Source organism: Psammomys obesus, unplaced genomic scaffold (assembly GCF_907164565.1).
Source record: "Psammomys obesus unplaced genomic scaffold, mPsaObe1.curated_primary_1811, whole genome shotgun sequence".
NCBI lineage: Eukaryota > Metazoa > Chordata > Mammalia > Rodentia > Muridae > Psammomys > Psammomys obesus.
In genome coordinates, this window is record NW_026596079.1 from 1,003,759 (window position 1) to 1,018,617 (window position 14,859).

Below are 14,859 nucleotides of genomic sequence, written 5' to 3' on the forward strand. Positions count from 1 at the left end.
GCTGCCCATCAGGTTTGTTTGGCCTACCTATCTTCAACCCAGGCTGCCTGGGTTGTGGAGACACTTTTGATGAGGCAAGTACTAATGACCTGGGTGGTCAAGGCAGAAGGGGACAAGCTCTGAGGGTATCCCCGCTGAAGGACTCCAGCACACCCCACACCTCTCTCTTCCTGGAATTTTTATTGGTACTGATGGATTCTTGTTTAAATTCAGACACCAAGGCTCTTCTGTTTCTTGACTGGCAGGCACTAGTTCTCTAGGTTCCTGGCTCTTTTATTCTTTTCCTTCTTCTCACTGCCCAGGCACCTGTACCAAGTTGCTGTACAAAAGTGTGGGCTTTTCCACACTGCCCTTAGGAAACGACCCCGTTTTGGTCTATGTTCTTCCAGTCTACACAATGATTCCAGCACTTCCTGTGAGCCCCGGTCCCTTCCTCTCTCTACCCGGTCCTGCTTCTCCAACTCCAACCAATGTTCTTTATTCTCTGGCCAGCTCTGAATCCCCCGTGCTTAGATAAGACCCACGATCCTCCCAGACTTTAGACATCTTTGCAAGGGGCTGCCAGCTCCCTGGCTCCCCTGCCCAGGTTTGGATGAGGTGTCCCATGGCTTACTGTCCTCTCCTGTGCTGTTCCCAAGGTCCCAGAAGCCCCACCTCCATCCCCTTGCTCTGCTTAGCACAGGGGCCTTCCTCTGGGTTTCTGTGCCATTCCTTCACCTCTTTTTGCTCTTAAGTTATGCCACCTCCCAGAACGTGAGGGAACGTGGGGCCTCCCATTCAATTCCTTCAGAAAGACAGTGTCTGAGCCTTGATCTAGTTGGGCTGTCTCTGCAGGGGGCTGTGATGTGAATGCAGCCCTTTAGGGCTGCCAAGACTGAAGGCACCTGGTGAGGCACCCCACGGGAACAGGAAGGTGTGGCATGGGCCCGATGACTGGCGTCTGTGGGAAACTTTAATGGCCATGCACAATGGCCTACAGGGGGACGTGAGCCTGGGCCAGCCGGCACCGGTGTTACCAGATGAACATGGGCTTGCCATCATCGTGGGACAGCTGGTTGAGGCAGGAGAGCAGCAGGAGGGCATCAGTGAGCATGCTGGGGTGCACAGTCTCCACCAGCACACGCTGCAAGAAGTCCACAGTGTAGGAGCCACCTTCGGATGCTGCCAGCTCAGGCCGCTCCCGCAAAATGCCATACGCATTCACCAGCTGTTCCGTCAGTGCAGGATGCACCCTTCCATTGTAGCCCAGACTCTGAAGCCTGTTCATGATGTTCACATAGCGCTGCGTGAGGGTGTGGCACAGGTCCTCATCCAGCTTGTGGTTACTGAGGTTTACGGAGGCCTGTTGGGAGAGTGGCCATCAGGGACCTCTCACACTACTCTGGCTCCCAGGCAGGCAGGAAGAACAGGGGCAAGGGAGGCCAAGGGAAGGAAATTGTTAAGGGTTGCTAAGAGGAGGCTAAGGGAGGAGAAGCTGTGTGGTGCCCGAGGGGTCCAGAGGGCTGAGCCTGAGGTCAAGGCACACAAAAATAATAATAATAATTCAGGCAGGCCCAGGGGCCCCCCAAAGCTTCTAGAGACAGCTATCCCATTGTTTGTTCCGTCCACCAGACATAAGGGATTAGCACAAAGCCATCGGGGATAGAGGACAGGGAGTATGGCCTCCAGGGTGGGAACAGGGAGCTCCTCATCCATCCACGTGGCCTGACCCCAGAGGCTGCACCCTCTCCCAAGAGCAAATGGAAAGCTCTTAACCCGGAGCAATAGGCACTGTTCCAACAGGACAGAAGGTCTCCCCGAACACCACCTTTCCCAACACCCCCAATGTAGTCAAGGTACCTACATTTCTACCAAGCAAGTGGCTACGGACGGGCAGGTGCGACTTCCGTGTGGGAGGAGGCACCCGCCCACGGAAGGTGGGCAGGTCTCTGGGGAGTGCTATGGACATGGCTCGTCGGGGACAACTGTGCTCAACTAGAGACACCAGGAGTGGGCATCTATCTGCTTGTCTTGGGACTGGCACCCATGGTATGTCCACTGGGAGAGTCCCTTGGTGTTTTGGTGTTTTCCTGGGCAGTATAGCAAACCCCATTTTGTGTCCTTCCTGGAGCTGAGGACCTTAATTAATACCATAATGTTTTCTTATCCTATCTTATCTAATCTAATAAATCTATCTAATCGTATCTAATAAATCAGTTGTTGTCTGCAACCTAGCACACTGGATGATTTGCCTCAGAGGGCAAACCTGTCGGGTAGGAGGGAGCGCGGTGAGGAGACTAGTGTTCTTGACACACAGACACAGGAAAGGTTGCCTGCGTGACCTGCCGCTCTGAATACTTTGCAAAAAGACGAAGCCGCCGTAATCTGTGAGGAGGAAAGAACTGAGATTTGGTAGAACCCTGGCCTTTACACAAGGCCCTGGGTGTGACACCAAGTTCAGAAGAAGATGATGGAGAAGATGAGGAAGAGGAGGAGGAGGAGGAGGAAGAATGGATTTGAGTTTGGATCCCAGCACCCATGTCAGGGTGACTCATAACTTCCAGCTCCAGCTCCGGGGGAATCTGACCTGTAATCTCAAAGGTGCCTGCACTCAGACACACAGATACATGTGAGCACACACACACACACACACACACAACATACACACACAAATATTTTTAAAAAGAAAAGCAAAAAGATCTCAGTAGAAAGGTATGTGTAACCTGTGTCTATGTGTCATCATATATGACACTCCATTAAGAGGTTTAATTTCATATTTCATTCTTGTTTAGTTCCCCACCCCACCCCCCTTTGGAGACAGACTCTTATGTGGCCGAGGCTGACCCTGAACTTGTTATGAACTTGTGTGACACGTTGAGGTCCTGCTCCTCCAAGTTCTGCATTCTGTGTTCCGGGATTGAAGGCTTGTAGCACCACATCTGGTCTACGTAGTACCGCCAGGCAACTGCTGTAACCAGCTAAACTACACAGGTTTTTATGTATCAAGTTTCATCTATCAATATTTGTGAGATATAGTTAATATTTCTTAATTTAAAAGATAATAAAATATTTCATATTACTTTTAATTATATGTATGTGTCAGTGTGTGGGTATGTGCTCATGAACGCAGGGTCCCACATAGGCTGGGGATTTTGGAAGCCCTTGGAGTAGGAGTTATAGGTGGTTGTGAGTCACCAGATATGGATTCTGAGAATTGAACTTAGGTCCTCTGGGAGGGCAGTACCTGCGCTTAGACATGGAACCATCTCTCCAGCCCAATATCTTAAACATTAAAAGAACAGGTGGACGTCATGGCTCGTGCCTATGATTATATCACTAGAGAGACTGAGACAGGTTACATGGTCTTGGCTGCATAGTATGAGTTCAAGAAGAGATGCATAGAAATCAAGGCTTTGTCTCAGAAATCATTTGTTCACTTGTTCTCTAGGCACAGCACACCCTTGTCACCCCAACCTTCAGGAGGAGGGGGTGGTGGATCGCAGCAAGTTTTGAGACTAGTCTCGGTTCCAGGCCAGATAGGCTGCTTAACAAGAACTTGTCTCAACCACCAAAATACACAAAAATAAAAGGACACAGAAGCTGGGCATCCTCAGGAAGTCGAGGTGGGGGAACCATAGGTATGAGGCTTACTTCAGTTGCATGTCAAGACAAAAAAAATTATCATAAATAGCTGCCTAGAAAAACAATATGACTATTACAAAAAAATAAAGATGACATATAGGCCATTAGATGCCCAAGACATCTTGGGTACTGAGGGTAGTTTGGATCCCGAATGAGCGTGTAAAAGTGAAATCATCCTCAGGACCATCAAGTGGTAGTCAAGGCACTACTTCCCACCATCACGTGGCTCTAGTCACTCTCACACGGACAAGGTTGAACTCGAGGCCCCTAGAATTAGGGTGCTAAGAAGAAAGGCACCTCAAACATCTTCCACAAAGTTCCTCAAAACTGGGTAGGAAGAACTGGGGGCGCCAGGAGCACTTTTAGTTGGCTTTAAAATTATAAACTTTCAGTTGGGTTTAGAAGCCCAGTGTAACTGGGCTGGAGAGATGGCTCAGCTTTTAAAAGCACGTACTGTTGTTGCTGAGGACCAAAGTTCAGCTCCCAGTATCTATGTTGTGGGGTAGCTCACAACTACCTGTAACTCGAGCTCCTGAAGATCAAATACCTCTGGCCTCTTCAGGCACTTAAACTTACATACATCGGCCACCACCACCACCGCTGCCCCATACATAAAAATACAGATAAAACTTAGGAAAAAAAAAAAAAAAGACACAATGGTACCGAACATAAGGATATGTGCCTGTAATCTGTGTAATCAGAAGGCAGAGGCTGAAGGAGAGCACTGTAAGTGGTTAGGCCAGCCTGGGCTATATACTGCAAGCCTGAGGCAGCCAGGTACACAATGAGAAAGACAAAAGAAAAAAACATCCCTTCCCCCCCCCCCAAAAAAAAAAAAAAAAAAAAAAAAACTAACAAAAAAGCCAACCCGAACCGAAATAGCGTAACTGCATGATCTCATAAAAAAGACAGCCAGCTTCAGCGGGAAGTCAGGGTCCTTGTCAATCAAAAATCTCCATTAAAGTTTCAACCCACTAAACCTGTACAGTAGGTCTGGGTAGAATTAGGCATTCTAACCACTCTGATCCTGAGGTATAGGAAATCCTTGGGTATTGAAAAGGGGAAATAAAAGTTTGGTCAAAGCGGAATCAGACGCAGGTACAACTCAACCCAAGGCCCAGCCAGGTGGGTGGATACCCTCAAAGCCAGGAGGTAAATTTATGGTTTCCAAATGTGAGCACACTAGTTGACCTGGAAGGCTCCACAGAGGGATATGGCTGGGTGTCCGCCCGGCTCCAGAAGGCCACTTTGTCTGCGGCTGGGTTTCAGCGGCGCTCTCCTCAAGAGGAAGGAGAGTGTCTGGAACACTGCTGATGGAAGTGAAACCAGACTGAAAGAGATGCCGGAGGCTCTAGGGCGGAAATGGCAAGCACATTGCGATGAGAAGTCCAGGCATGGTGGGACCCACCTCTAACCCCAGTACTTGGAGGCAGAGGCAGGAGGATCAGAAGTTTTAAGATCATCCTTGACTACAGAGTGAATTTAAGGCCAGCCCGGGCTACATGTGACCGACCCTGTTTCAAAAAGTGTGTAATCTAGAAATTATCCGTTTAATCCATCCATAATCTTAAAATTTGGGCCTTTTTTTTTTTTTTTTCTCTCTCTGGAACTTGATGGCCATATCCTCAAACAAGCAGAAAAAGAAAGATCTGAGACAATACAAGAGAACAAGGAGGAGCCTGGCTCGGGTGCTGGGATAAAATCCAGGGCTTCAGCATGTCAGTCAAGTGCTCCTCAACCTGAGTGATAGCCCAAGCCCTTCTTTATAATGCCAGCTACCCCTTGGCATCTTGTGGTCTCCGTTGCTCTGTCACCGGGCCCTTTTTGGTTGGCTTTCTTGGCTGATGACTGTCCACTGACATCCAGGAACACTGCTGTCCTTTCATAGTGTAAATGTGAAGGGACTCTGGCCAGGCTCCAGCACGGTGAGAATGTCTCCAGCAGGCTTCGCCCTTCTCCCCCATTCCCCCTACCTCACTAAACACCATTAGATTACACTCCTAAAGCTAACCACCAAGGTCTATTCCTTTATTTGGCCAATTACTCTTCCTGAGGCTGACTACAAAGATCCATCTATCAGAGCATTGAAGTCCAGCAATCACCTGATTGCTAAAACACACCACCGGATCTTAGCCCATTTGAACACAGACCCTCCCCTTTCTCTCTTCTTGAAACTTATACCTGCAGCTGGGAGTGGTGGTGCCTGCCTTTAATCCCAGCCGTCAGGGAGGCAGAGGCAGGCAGATCTCTGTGAGTTTGAGGTCAGGCTGGTCTACAAAGCGAGTCCGGGGACAGCCAAGGCCACTACACAGAGAAACCCTGTCTCTAAAACAAAAACAAAAATTACACCGGCAACGTCATTTGCTGCTGTTTTTCCGCCTGAGTCAAAAAGCAGCTACTTTAACTTTTCTTCCCTGCTTAATAAAGGATCTCTCTGTGAAAACAGGTGTGTTTGTGTTCGGGTGCAGTTTGTGCCTAATGTGGATCTGAGAGGTAACTGAGGGTAGGGGGGTGTCTCCTTGAAGATGGAGGAGGAGGCTGGGGCCTGAGCAGACAACCCTTATAGATGCAAATCTGTGAGGGATACTGGCAGGCACTGGGCATCCTTTTTCCCTGGCAGCTCTGAGCTCTGAGAGGCTGCACTGGCTGCCCCAGTAGTGAACTCCTGTGAGATGTCCATAGGTAGGCTGTGCCCCTCAAAAAAAAAAAAAAAAAAAAAAAAAAAAAAAAAAAGGTTCATTTTCTGCTGCCATCATATCCACACAGCCCTCTGTTTCCTTGTCATTTTTCTTGTTGTCTCTTAGTCCCAGGGGCTGCCCCTCTCGCCCCAATGCAGTGGGCGCTCAGTGTCCTGGTGGTCTCTGGAGGCAGTCAGGTGTTATCATGCTTGAGAGAGGACGTTCCCCACCTTATAACTTCTACCACGATCACTTATGGAAGTCAAAGGTTCAAAACAGAAACAAACAAAAAAACAAAAACAAAACTTTAGGGGCTGGAAAGATGGCTCAGTAGTTAAGAGCACTTGCTGCTCTTCTAGAGGACCAGAATTTGGTTCTCAGCACCTGCTCCATGTAGCTCACAACTGAGATCTGGCCTCCATGGACAACTCCCTGTACATGCATACACACGATAAAATAAAAACATATCTTGAATATTTTTAAAAACTCAAATTTTAAATCCTTAAGAGAAAACGTTGATTATGGAATAAAAATACTTTCAAGAATTTCTGCTAGGGAAAGATTTTTTTCTTTTTTCTCCCTGAGATAGGATTTCTTTGTGTAGCCCTCATTATTCTGAGGCTCATTCTGTAGACCAGGCTGGCCTTGAACTCACAGAGATCCATCTGCCTCTGCCGGCTGAGTGCTGGGTTTAAAGGCGTGTGCCACCACCAATCAACCAGTTAGGGAAAGACTTCTTAACTGAGACAGTACAAACAACAGAGCAAAGACTGACAGTTTTGAACACATTAACATTAGGCATCTAAACTAGGCATGATGGTATATGCCTTTAATCCCAGCACCTGTGAGGCAGAGGCAGGCAGAGCTCTGCAAGTTCAAGGCCAGCCTGGTTAGTTACAAAGTGTTCCAGGCCATTCAGGGTTACACAGTGAGACCCTGCTTTAAAAGGAAAAAAAAAAAAAAGGCATCTAATAAAAGGACACTTTGCTAATGAGAAGGCAAGCTCAGAAGTATCCTGTGTAATCAAAAGTCATTCTTACACAGCTGGCAGGTGTGTATAATTTATACACAAAGATGGCCTAAGAGAATAAGCAGCTGGCAACATTTCCCCCTTCTCCAAGAGAAGCCCCCAGATGGCCTATACGCAAGGATAGGCCGAGAACGGGTTAGACTGAGCACACGTTAGACTGAGAGTTAGGCCTTTTGGCAACAATGTTGCCACCTTCCCAGCGCTAGGATTTGTGTTCCCTGTAGTTCCCAGTGAGCACTGGGGACCGGGAAGGCAAAGGGCAATAGAAATCTTTAGGTTTGCTGCTTCAGCCCCTGGGGTTAGTGCTTCCCATCCCAAAGGTCCTCTAGGAGGCAGAGGAGGAATGTCACCTGCCCACTGGAGGAGAGTTTGGAGAGTTTGGATCACGGGTTTCCATTGCCAGCTGCCTGCACTGAGCCCTGGGTTCCCCGCTGTCTCAGAGCCCCCTTAGACGCCTAGTCCTTCAGTGCTGAGGTTTCTGCCCCAGCCCTGAAGGCCCCTCTGGCACTGTGTAGGAGATGGATAGCCACACACCTGGATGATCTTCTCTGGAATGTTGGAGACAGTGAAGCCATAGAGACGCACACGCTCTGGGAAGATGCTGGACAGGATTCTTCGGTCTAGCTGGAAGGCGATCTCCCCCACTAGCCTCTCCCAGGCTAGTTGCTTTGAGTCTGGGGATGACAGAGGGCCTCAGCTGAGCAATGAGGTGAGGAAGTGGTAGGGCTACTGGTAGCAGTTCAGGTGTGTAACGGGGGAGATGACCGTTACACACCTGACCCACGTTGAGCCTCCGTGGTGTTACTGACCTCGGGGGCAGTCAGGGAACTTGCTAGACTTTCGGTGGGCCATCTTCCGCTCTATCTCCAGGATACTCTTCCGAGACTGTTCCGAGGTGCGTGAACCCCGGATGTCATTGACTGAAGCCAGAGAAGATGGGGTGCGGGCTGGGGAGTGGGGGTTACGTGGAGAAGAATGGGGATTGGGCACAGGGCGGGTAGGGGATTGGTGGACCCTGGAGGGGGAGTTGGAGCGTGTGGCTCTTAAAGGGGAATAGTTTCCAGGAGCTTGGGCCATAGGTATTGGGGTAGCGTTGGGGGCAGGGGAGCCTATTGGGGAGCTTGGGACAGAATTGAGGATCATTTGTCCCTGGGAAATAGTCTGAGTCCGAGTATCCAAGTTGGCAAAATATGCTGTGGCATTGGGTGTGGCCATAGTGTTCGTGGGGTTGGAGGTCTGGAGGGATGCACCCATAAACATGTTGAGGGGATCTGTGTCCTGGGTCGGCTGAGGGTGCTCACCGGTGACTGGTGATGTAGAGGAGTGGAAATGAGAGGAGAGGTTAGAGGCAGGATGGGAGCAGGAATCGGCCTACTCAGGATGCCCTGATGCCCGACCCTCCACCAATTACCTTTGGTGGCGGCTGCTGGCCCTGCAGAGGCTGAGGCTCCAGAGAGGCTTCCTCGGGTTGGCTCTGACAGCCTTACCCTTTGGGCACCTGACATCCCTAGATTGTTTATGGGGTTGGGCACTGTGTTCTGAGAAACACCTAGAGGGGCAGCTGTGGAGGAGAGCAGGGTGCTGTTCAGGGACACTGCCGCTGCGCCCTCCATGGGAGCCATGAGGGGACTGCCCTGGGATACAGCCATAGGGGCTGCCAGCCTGCTGCTTGTCATCAGGGAGCCGGTTGAGGCCAGGCCCAGTGAGCTTGCCAGAGTGGTCCCAGGGGGCATAGCTATGGGACTAGTCAAATGAGTGTTCAGAGGTCCAGTGGAGGGTAAGCCCAGAGAGTTGGCCAGGTTGGCCCCTGCGGAGAGTGCAATGGAGCTGGTCAGGGGGCATGTCACCACGCCGGCAAACTGATTGTTCTGAGACATGGGCATTTGGCCGGTCAGCAGTGGGTTGTAAGGGGCAGCCAGAGGGTTCGCAAGGGAGCCTGCTGCAGGACCGAACTGTGGGCCGTTCAGCACGTCAGCCAGGGGGGCCAGCGCCACCATTCCCACGTCTTCTATGCCTGGCTCCTTTGCCGCTGCCGGGGATGGGGGCAGGAGTATTCCTGTGGACACAGAAAGAGAACTAAGACCCTAAGGAAGCCCCATTAGACGCAAGAGGGAGGCCCTCAGGAGCATGCCTGGCCAAGATAGCTGTCTGTGTGCTGAGCTGGCTAGTTTCACTTGCCCTCTGAGCACTGTTTCTTAGGTGGTCTGGATGATGATACCCTCGCCTAAGGGCATATATGGGGCAGCCAGAGGAGCACTCTGTGCCACGCCCTAACACTCTAGTCAGAACTCCCAGACTCTTACCTGACCGCTTGCCCTTCAAGCCATGGGATGTTCCAGCCTCTGCTTTGCCTATGTCTCTACACTGAGCTGTCAACCCCACAACCAGGAGAAGAGCGCCTCCTAGTGGTTGGATTCCCAGACAGCTAACTTGGCCCTCTGCCTTTTGCTAGGAGGAGAGAGCCTGGTCTCAACCTCGAAGAGGTATAACTCCGACCCCTGGGTAGGACCTGCAATGGCCATCGTGTCAATAAAACAGGGCCTCATGTGGCCTAAGGCCACACACAGTCTACCTGAGTAGGGATGCAGGTTGTTGAAGGCTATCTGGACATAGCAAAGACTCAGAGAGGCCCAGAATCACTGCTGGCTATTCTTGGACTCCTGAACGGGCATGGAGCTGAGATCCTATTCTTCTTGGCTCCTGGAGCAGACTTCCCTTAATGACTTTTGGGAGGGAAATCCACTGAAGACAAGTTGCTACAAGGGGCAGAGTGCAGGATAGTTTTTACAACCGTGTAATGAAAACCAAAACAAAAAACTTTTGATTTTGCTGGGCTGGGTTGATGGCTCAGTGGTTAAGAGCACTGGCTCTTCTTCCAGAGGACATGGGTAAAATTCCCAGTACTCAAATGATGTCTCACAACTGTCTATAATTCCAGTTCCCAGGGATGTAATGTCCCTCCCCTTCTGGATTCTGTGGGCACCGCATGTATTTGGTGCACAGATACATATATGAAGGCAAAACAGTTATGCACATAAAATAAAAATAAATTCATCTTTAAAAAACTCATTTAAAAAAACACTTTGGAATCTACTCTTTTAAAAAGATTGTCCCACTAGCCTGGCTTAGTGGGACACAACTTTAATCCCAACACTGGGAGGCAGAGGCAGGTCGATCTGAATTCCAGGCCAGCCTAGTCTACAGAGCAGGTTCCAGGACATCCAGGGCTACACAGAGAAACCCTGTCTCAAAACAAATAAACAAAAATATTTTATTTGTGTGTGTGTGTGTGTGTGTGTGTGTGTGTGTGTGTGTGTGCGCACGCGCAGGTACCCATGATATCAGAGGCTTCAGAAGCTCTGGAACTGAAGTTACAGGTGGTTGTGAGCCTCGTGGTGTGGGTAAGGAACCAAACTCAGGCCCTCTACCAGAGCAGTCTGTGATCTGAACCTCTGTGTTATCTCTCTAGCCCTGAATATGAGCTTAATTTTTTTTTGTGGTGCTGGTAATTGAACCCAGGGCATCATGCTTGTATGATATCATACATACATCAAGCATGTACGATAGTCTATTGCTGTGCTACACAGTAGCCCTTGAAAAATTCCATTTTATTATTATTATAAAGCACTACATGATTATTATAGGGAAAGAATGGAGATACGGAAAAAATATATATAAACTGCCATAATCCAGCCTCTCATGATTTGAAGACCCCAGAAACCGTCTCTACCTATGTGTTTACAAAGTCATGGATTGGCAAGAACTTCCTGAAAGCAGCCAAGCCACATGGCTTTTGTTGTGACAGCTCAAGCTGTCACTTTAATGTGAAAGTCATCCAAAACCACTAGATCATGGGTGGTCTCTGTGGCCAAACAGGAGACACCAGCATGAGGCAGCCCCACTGGGCCAGAAGGGCTGTCAAGTGGCAGAGGAAGATGTGAGGAGCATATGGGAAGAGGATCCTGAATAAAAGAGCCATGCCCGCTTGGCATGGTGGAGCACACCTTTAATGCCAGCAGTAGGGAGGCAGAGGCAGGCATAATTTCTGGGAGTTTGAGGCCAGCCTGGTCTACAAAGTGAGTCCAGGACAGCCAAGGCTCTGTTACACAGAGAAATCTTGTCTCAAAAAACCAAAGCCAAAACAAAAACAAACAAACAAACAAACAAAAGAGCCATATCCCTTTCCCCCAGAACTGAGCACCTGGTATCTGTTACTGCTATGCCACATAGGGGCTATGCTCACCTTGTGAGATTTCTATAAGGTCTTGGTGCATCTACAAGGGATATTTAAAAGGTCTTTGAATGAGACTGGGCCCCACGGGCTCATTTGAGCGTGTGGTTCCCAGTTGGTGGAAGTTTTGGGAAGGATTAAGTGTGGCCCTGTTGGAAGAAGTGTGTCACTGGGGACAGGCTTTCAGGTTTCAAAAGACCTGCACCATTCTCAGTGTGCTCTCTGCCTCTGGCTTGCTGTTTGAGATGTGAAGCCTCAGGTGTTCCTGACTCTGTCTTTGCTCCACCATCATGGACTCTAACCCTTTGGATCTGTAAGCCAAATTAAACGATTTCTCTTCCTTCCTTCCTTCCTTCCTTCCTTCCTTCCTTCCTTCCTTCCTTTCTTCTTTTCCTTTCCTTTTTTTCTTTTCTTTCTTTCCTTCTTTTCTGTTGTTTGCAAGACAGGGTTTCTCTGTATAGCCTTGGCTGTCCTGGAACTCACTTTGTAGAACAGGCTGGCTCTGAACTCACAGAGATCCGCCTGTCTCTGCCTCCCTAGTGTGAGTGCAGGGACTAACGGTGTGTGCCACCAATGCTCAACCCGCCCCCGCCCCTCCCTCACCCCCTACCGCCAGCTAAAATCAAGGGCTCTTTGATAATCACTTTCTAAGTAGACTTTCTAAAAGGACTGACAGAGGAAGTAAAATAAAGAATCAGACATCTATTCAAACAAGAATCAGTACTGAGGGATACAATGAACTGCAAGAATATAATAAAATATAATAAAATGTTAATAAATGAAATTAACAATACTTAATATCTGTTTTTTTTCTGACCTCCATATGTATGTTATGCCCTCTCCTAGACAGACACAATATATATGTAATACAAAAATGTATGTATTTAAGTAAATACTTCTTTAAAAAAGAGGAGTAGAACAGTCATGAGTTAAAATGATATTTTAAAAAATGATTTGTCTATTTGCATTTAAACCAGAATGACCAGAAAAAGGTTAATTAATACTTCTGCCTTTGGGACTATAATGACTGGTGCTCCCGGCTGAGTTCCAAGAAACAAAGTCTCAGAGCAGGAGAGAGGCTCAGTGCTTAAGAGCATTTTCCACTCTTGCAGATTGCGAGCACCCACATGGTGGCTCATGGCAATCCAGGGGATCCTAAGCCCTCGTCTGACTTCCAAGGGCACCAAACATCCTTGTGGTACACATAACCTATATTCAGGCAAAACATTTGTACATGTAAATAAACAAACAAAGAAAGAAATAAGGAACATTTAAATAGTCTCATGAGGACTCCAGAGCAAAAGAAACTACACCAAGATCTTTGAGATACTTGTTAGCTATTTATTTCAAATGCCAGCTAGAAAAATAAATTCTTAGGGCCAACAAGATAGCTCTGAAAAGGTAAACGTGCTTGCAGCCAAGCAATATGATCTGAGTTCAGTTCCTGGCGCCCATACGGTGGGAGGATAGAACTGACTCTCACAGTTTAGTCTTTGACTTCCACACGTACGGCCCTCCAAATAAATAAGTGTAATTAAAAAGATAGAAGGCTCCTTTTAGATGCATTTTGTGTTTTGGTTTTGGTTTCTGCTTCTTTTGCCTTGTGAGTAGATGAATAGATTAAGCAAAACAAAACAAAGAAAGAGACATACCTATACCAAACTACTTGCACAAAGGGCCAGGGGCATAACTTGCTTAGTACATTTGAGACCCTGGATTCAATTTCCAGTACTCCCTTCCACCACCAACCTTCCCCCCCAACTCGTATATAAATGCTTGTAGCAGCACTGTTTATAAAAGCTGAAAACACGGAACAACTCCAACCTAAATGCCTGCAAACTGGTAAATAAACAAAATGTCATTCCGTCATAAACCCCATACTACAGATAAACCTTGAAAACGTTACTGAGCAAAAGAAACAAGTTGCACAGATGGGCACATGACAGGATGTGTTGAAGCAGGTAACCTCATCAAAAAGATGGTAGATTTGGGAGCGCCCAGGAAGGGCATGGAGGATGGAGTGGCCTCGCTGAAGGACTGAAGTTGCTTCTTAGGGACGAGAGTGTTCTAAAGTTGTTTGTGTCAATGTTTGTACACACATATGGATATACTTTGTATACTTTAAAAGTTTAACTGTGTGGTTAAGTGAATTCTGTCTTTATAAAATTATTGTAGAAAAGGATGCATGGGGCGGCAGGCCTTTAGGGTAACATTTATGGCTCAGAAAGTGCCCCTAGAACACTGCAGGTGCATAAATCCTGCTCACACCGGAAGGCCTGGTGCAGACATAACATTCCATTGGGTTTGTCGTTAATCAGGATCAGTGAGGTCAGCAGCAGCCTGGGGTAGAAAAGCCTGAGTTTGGGGAACTGAAGTAAGAGGGCAGGACATCATTTTTTCTCCCACCCAATAGGAATGAAGCCCACCTTCAAGACATTTCATCCCTACACCTAATGACAACTGTGCAAGCCATGGATAGAGTTTACATTTAGTTGACTAGGATTTGTGAATTCAAAAGCTTGCTAGATTCAGATACCGGGCTAGAGCTTTATAGAAATTAGAAATTTCAGATTCCTGCTGGTCGTGGTGACGCATGCCTGTGATCCCAGTACTCTGGGAAACAGGCAGGCAGATTTCTGTGAGTCTGAGGCCAGGCTGGTCTACAAAGTGAGTCTAGGACAGCCATACAGAGAAACACTGTCTCAGAAGAAAAAGAAAAGAAAAAGAGAATTTCAGATTCACTGGGTCCATTTTTCTCTTTTTCTTTTCTTTTCTTTTTTTTTTTTAGATCTACTTATGTACATGAGTGCTCTATTTGGATGTATGCCTTCATAACAGAAGAAGAGAGCATCAGATCCCATTAATAGAGCCACCATTCGGTTGTTGGGAATTGAACTCAGAACGTCTGGAAGAGCAGCCAATGCTCTTAACCACTGAGCCACCTCTTCAGCCCCGGATGTATATTTATCTTAATCATCTAGAATTAGGAAAGGTACGTTTATTACATCAGCCAATGGGATTAAAAAGGAAAACAAACGTCTTAGGATTTATGACTACTGCTCTGCCATGTATAACTCTATGAACTGCTGCTAGCCTTCCCAAACCCCATGCTGCAGGTCTGGTATTTCTCACCTTCACCCTCCCCGGGAGCTCCATCTCTGGGCCTATGGACCACCACCCGTTTACCTTGCGGTGGCTCTCTCCAGCCCAGAACAGTCAGGCCCGTAGCAGGGCTAGGGCTCGGAGGGCTAGACTAGAGGGACACCCAGGAGTCACAACGTGGGGGGGGGGGGGGGGGG

General features: G+C 48.1%; 1 protein-coding gene across 1 annotated transcript in view; it reads right to left on the reverse strand.

The window, feature by feature from the left end:
* Positions 1-269: 269 nt before the first annotated feature.
* Spatc1 (spermatogenesis and centriole associated 1) overlaps positions 270-14,859 on the reverse strand; it is a 20,995-nt gene continuing 6,405 nt past the window's right edge. Inside the window, exons 2-6 of the mRNA XM_055626516.1 lie at positions 9,192-9,385; positions 8,741-9,095; positions 8,139-8,636; positions 7,864-8,003; positions 270-1,342 (exon numbers count right to left, since the gene is read on the reverse strand). Of these exons, the coding sequence (XP_055482491.1) occupies positions 1,013-1,342; positions 7,864-8,003; positions 8,139-8,636; positions 8,741-9,095; positions 9,192-9,385 (1,517 nt within the window). The 3' untranslated portion in view covers positions 270-1,012. The remainder of the gene's footprint in view (positions 1,343-7,863; positions 8,004-8,138; positions 8,637-8,740; positions 9,096-9,191; positions 9,386-14,859) is intronic.